Source organism: Mesitornis unicolor, unplaced genomic scaffold (assembly GCF_000695765.1).
Source record: "Mesitornis unicolor isolate BGI_N332 unplaced genomic scaffold, ASM69576v1 scaffold47279, whole genome shotgun sequence".
NCBI lineage: Eukaryota > Metazoa > Chordata > Aves > Mesitornithiformes > Mesitornithidae > Mesitornis > Mesitornis unicolor.
This window is the reverse complement of record NW_010208834.1, coordinates 37,385-43,012: the sequence shown is the minus strand read 5'-3', so window position 1 is coordinate 43,012 and position 5,628 is coordinate 37,385. Positions and strand designations below refer to the sequence as shown.

At 39.9% G+C, this 5,628-nt stretch overlaps 1 protein-coding gene across 1 annotated transcript in view; it reads left to right on the top strand.

Moving 5' to 3' along the window:
• Positions 1–5,400, top strand: part of LMO4 (LIM domain only 4) — a gene marked incomplete at its 5' end in the record, with an annotated part of 5,454 nt that extends 54 nt beyond the window's left edge. Inside the window, 3 exon segments of the mRNA XM_010192639.1 lie at positions 1–48; positions 392–547; positions 4,648–5,400. The exon segment at positions 1–48 is cut by the window's left edge and continues 12 nt beyond it. Of these exon segments, the coding sequence (XP_010190941.1) occupies positions 1–48; positions 392–547; positions 4,648–4,656 (213 nt within the window).
• Between the last annotated feature and the right edge of the window lie 228 nt (positions 5,401–5,628).

Sequence of the window (5,628 nt, the reverse complement as noted above, 5' to 3'; positions counted from 1 at the left end):
GCTAGCGAGCTGGTCATGAGGGCGCAGGGCAACGTCTATCATCTTAAGGTGAGGGGGCTTTTCCAAGTTGGGGTTTTTTAGGAGCTGGTTAGTACTGCCGTGCTGCTTTAGTATTAAATCCGCATCTGCTTATGAACCAAGTGCAAGGCAATAACTAGAAATACGGGTATATATTATAAAGCTTTCCTTAGTGCGTAGCTTTGTTCCCTCGTAATCGGTAAAACTATACTTGAGTTATGTACTGCGTGGTCCCAGCAGGTAAGAGTAATGCCATATTTGGAGATGCTGGAAACCAAGCAGCTCCATATCTCAGCTGTACCCGCGGTCTCTGAAGTGTAATTCTCCAACCTGCAGCATACTTAATTTGTGCTGTAGTTTCACTTTTTTTCAGTGTTTTACATGCTCTACCTGCCGGAATCGCCTGGTCCCCGGAGATCGGTTTCACTACATCAATGGCAGTTTATTTTGTGAACATGATAGACCTACAGCTCTCATCAATGGCCATTTGAATTCACTTCAGAGTAATCCACTACTGCCAGACCAGAAGGTGAATACTCAACAATTACTAATAAGCTTTATTAGAGCTAAATGAAGATCAATTTCTTTTCATTCCGATAGCGGACATTCCCCACCCCTGCAGGGGGTATCTTTAAGTAACTGAACTTCCATTAAATAACTTAGGCATGAGGTACGGGGAGAAAACATTAACCTTTTAAATATGGCATCTAGGGCGAGCCCGTTCATTTTGCTTTGGGCATGTGCATCTGTGCAGCTGTTGAGCTCCTTAGGTACAAAGCGAAATGGAGAGCATACCTGAATACAAATTCTTAACAAAGAGAAGTATTTTATTTTATAATGTTGACATTAAGGGCTACAGGAGAGCAGGTTTCTGTGGGAGGAAAATTAGATCCTTTAATGTGGAAATAAGTGTCTTGTGAAGAGAAGGTTCCTGAACTGAACCGATGTATTTCACTTTAAAACCAAGGTTTTAGTTGAGGGAGCGTGCTGGGGCACAGCTTCAGAAGTCTCTTCTTGTCTGTTTCGTGTGTCATAACTCAGATTTAAAAGCCAAAGTGCTGTTTTCTTACTGCTCCGTAACACTAATAGCCCAACTAGAGATTGTGTATCTCTGTAGTTGATGGCTCTTGGTTTCTAGCTAAATGAGTAAATAATGACTGTGCAAATCATATAGAGAAGGAGAAGAAAAAAGATTTCTGATCAACAGTTGTCCTGTAACTCTGAAACGAGATAGTTTTAGATCTATTTTAATCTCCTTAATAAGTCCTAAAGCTATGCAAGTGAGTGCATTTTGATAACTGCTGTGCCTAATTTGTAACAATTACTGTCAACCTTGAGTTAAGAGACTGTTCATTCCACCCCGGTCCAGAAAAGAGTGAATGTATGACTCCTGCACATAATTTTATTCACATCATATTTCATACTGATTATGTATTGATGACATTGATTCATTTACTCTTTACAGCGCCACTTGCATGGATATTAAATCTTATTGACCACAGATGAATTTTAATTTCAGATTGGTGATAGATTTTTCCATCAGCTCTGATAGTATATTTGACTTTTTCATCATTAACCCAGGCAATCACACAGCACTGAGTTATTGCAATGAAACAAAAAGTGCACACTTCAGTTGGTAATTCTGTATAGATTTACAATAGGAACTTCATTAATGTCTGTAAGGATCACAAAAAATAACATTTATCTGCAAATAGGAATTCGGAAGATTAAAAAAATCTGGGACAAATGCTAGGCTGATCTATTCTGTAATATGCAGAATATTTTTTAGTGCTTTTACTTAGTGGAGAAATATGTCTGAGAAAACACAAACTGGTTTTTAATTTCCATGATTTTGGGGTTTTTGCTGTGTGCTACGTTTCAGTCTCTGTGTTTGCTTTTTTTGTTGTTGTGCATAAATTTACTGATTAATTTTAAGTGTTCTTTAAAGTCTTACGCAGCGACTGTAATTACATCAGAATAAAACGTGGACTTTTTTATTTACTTAATTTGTCAATCGAGGTGACGAGAGAGTCGAGTACAAAAGTCCTGTATAGATAGGCAGGAAAGGAAGATAATTAAGGCTGGGGGAGAATGTGCAGGCAGTACAAATACAGTTAAAGATTCATAGATTTATACTGTTGTGAATGTTAATGAAACAAACCCGCAATGTAGACTGGCTAGCAGTGAACCCGTTGGATGAGTATTTGTAGGTGTCCCGTTTCCAGATATAGGTAAAACCATCCATCTTCATACACCGCAGTAAAAGGCTTGCCGCTCTGAGAGCGCGGTTTATCCGCTTGTCTCCTGCGAATGTAAAGTTTAATGTAACTTCAAATAGGTGTCTAAATTGTCATTTAGTTTTATCCGTTCCTTCCCATGCCTTAGCAAAAGATAAAAAGTGATTTAGCCGCAATAAAAGCGGTAGACATGACGAGGAACATAGAACATGGGAAGGAGAAGTGAAATTTGGCTGGGCTTGCAGTGTTTGACTGCAGACACCCAGTAAAGCTCAACGCAGAGAAAACAAAATAGTGAGAGCAGGCCGTTATTCATTCCCATCCCTGCTCACTGCGTTGCTGTGGTCAGTGGTGAGGCAGGTGAAGATGGGGGGGAGAGATTATAGTTTGGGTTTTTTCCCTGTAATATAACCTCTTTCCAAAATGCTGTCAGTTCTCCTAGCAGTTTTCAAAGGGAACTGCAGAGCACCTGCATCCCAGGAAACCAACACGCAGCCGAGGACACGAGTTGGTAACTTCCAGCTTTGTCAGGTTGCTGGAGTTTGGGGAGCTGCAGAGGCAGGGTCCAGCAGAGTCGTGTTTCGTGTGTTGGCTTTTTAACAGGCTGAGGGCTAAAGCACCAGAAATGTTTTCCAGAAAGCTGCGCGTTTTAGGGCCGCTGATTAAAAATGCTCGTTCACTCTGACAGAGTTGGCTGTAACAGATCCTCTTTATTAAACATTAAAGATCAATCAGTCTCCAGGTTATTGTATCACTAGAGATTATAGACATAGCAGAATATTCACAGGGTTTTTTATTAAACCGGAGAGATTGAGACGCGCTCCCGGCATCAAACCCCGTTTTGATTTTGCGTGTGAGGTGGCAGTTATGAACTCACTGCAGTTTACGGTTAATGCCTCTTGGTGACCGGTTGCATGACCTAACGTTGTCCCAAAACTGGCATTTCTTTTTAAGGAGCACACACAGCTGTTGCCTACTCCTGCCTTTTGCCTCCCCGCGGCAGTTGATGCATGGGAGTTACAACTTCCCATTGCTCGCTCTGTAGCTTGAGAAAAGCCTGTTTTATCTGAACTCGGTACTGCTTCCCACAGAACACAGACTGGGCTTGTCGTGCTCCGTGTGCCGTTTCATTTGGAGGGCCTGTACTGGCACAGCTCTCTGCTCTTTTTTGGTAGTGGTAGTATCCCTGTAGTAGTTCCTGTTTGCAGCGGTATCACCACCTACTAAAAGCCTACGTTTTCCAGCAGTTGGTCAACGCTCATAGCAAACGCTCGTCTTCAGCTCCTCTACTTTTAAATAAAGTATGAGTTAGATTACGGCACGCGGGGAAGATCTTAAAAATCTTCTAGTTTACATTTCGCTCACCAATTCCCTTGTAGTTCCGTAATTGGTGTTGTCTGTGTCCATAGGAGAAGATATTTGATGCTCATTTATTAAATATGCTTGCTGGCTGCTCCCTAATCTTTGTTCTGGACAGACAAATTACCTTTCTCACACTGAGCTTCGGCTCTAGGGAATTAAACCTCCAAGCCTCTACTACTTTAATTAGCTGGAAAGTGGGGGGTTGCAGTTACTAATAGACCTCAGGCTTTTAGTAACTTGGAGAAAGGGTGAGAAAAGAACTTCCTGGGAAGCACAAAATGTCATTTAAAACCCATAAAAATCTAATATATATTATTTCATTGTGGTAATTGCAAACAGATTGTATTTGAAGACTGTGGATGATCATTTCTATTTTATCCGTGAAAGTTTAGATTTTTATTGAGTTAGACACTTTTAATTATCACAATTCATTAACACCAGTGTGAAAGCACATGTTTGACTCCGTATATTAAGATGTTTATGTAACATTAACTAACACACCAGATGAGGAATTTGAAATGGGGGGGGGAAAAATCCTGAAATCTCTATATTTAGCTCTTGTGCAATGCAGCATATTAACCAAAGTTGCCTTGGGAGGATATTGGCTGTACTTCTTATTTGCTTTACACACTATTTCTTCCAATTATAAGATCATATTACTGGCGTCTTCAAAGGCATGGCATAATGTTTCTTCCCTCCTAAAAGGGGCCCAGAAAAACCACCTTATTCGCTGTACGCCTGGTTACCAGAAAGTCCCCTTGTTTATTGTTGTCGTCTCTTGATTTTTTTTTTCCCCCTGCCTGCTCTTTTTTAGTAGTGAAACTGCAGAAAATGTTTGCTCTTTGCCGTTTGAAGTTGAAACGTTTGCAGTGTGAATGGGGAGTGCAGAAAGCCTTAATCAAGTCACAGTTGGAAAGTAATCTAATAAAAAAGAGATTAGCGCATAAAGACAAGACAAAAGCGGTCATGTTGTAGTTTCCTATCTCAAATTTAGTATTCTAGCTAAGATACCCATTTTTATTTCTTACAGGTCTGCTAAAAGGTCAGAGTAATGCAGAATGCGTGCCTTCATCTCAAATTTTGTTCATCACAGATGGATCCCATGTCTCCAAGTAGACAAGTCACCTTTGTAGCTAGCATCAGTGCCAGCTCCATGCCATTGCACCTTCTTTATTCTTGATTGCCCTTCCCACATTTATTGGTGTATTAAAATGACTGAATATGGACATTAAGGACTCCATGAACCTGGGCTAATGGGAGACTGTAGAGAAAATGAGAAAAGATCCACCGGAGGACATCCTGGGGGGGGCGGGTGGGGAAGATGACTAATGAAGCTAATTAAAAGAAGCATTGAAATCTGCTTTCTACCCTCATTAACAATTAGCAGGGCACTGGCCAGTTTGTACCCTGTGTTTTACCTTAACAACATTCTCTTTGCTCTTTGTATATTTAAGTGTTGTAAGGAAATGTGTTTCAATCAACCTGAACATGAGATAAAGATGTGGCTTTTGTGATACTCTATCACAAACACTTTTATTGTATCTCTGTAAAATACAATGTATGTATGCATGTAAGTGTTTTTTGTCCTAATGTTGCTACTTCCCATGGCAAAAAAAAAAAGAAAAAAAGGAAAAAAAAAAAAGAGTCAGGCTCATAGCAGCTACTGTGTAGAAATTTTCACCTACTTCTAATTTGCTGAATGAAGAAAAATCTTTTATTTGTGATATTTTCAGAGACATTTGCTCTAGTATGGTGTATTTAAATAATAAAAAAGTAAAACAAACCACACTGAATTGAGTTTGGGTTTTAGAAGCTTTGTGGGCTTTGGGGTTTTTTTATTATTTTTTAAGCCATGTCCAAAACACTATTCTGAAACTCTCTTCTGCGGTCATTCCCTGAATTGTCACTTACCTCTGAAAGTAGCTTTTTGGTTTGGACTTTGCCAGTAAAGAATCTGTTAAACTCCTTAACCGCGTTACTTTTGACAGGGGTGCAGAGCCCTGCTTCAAAA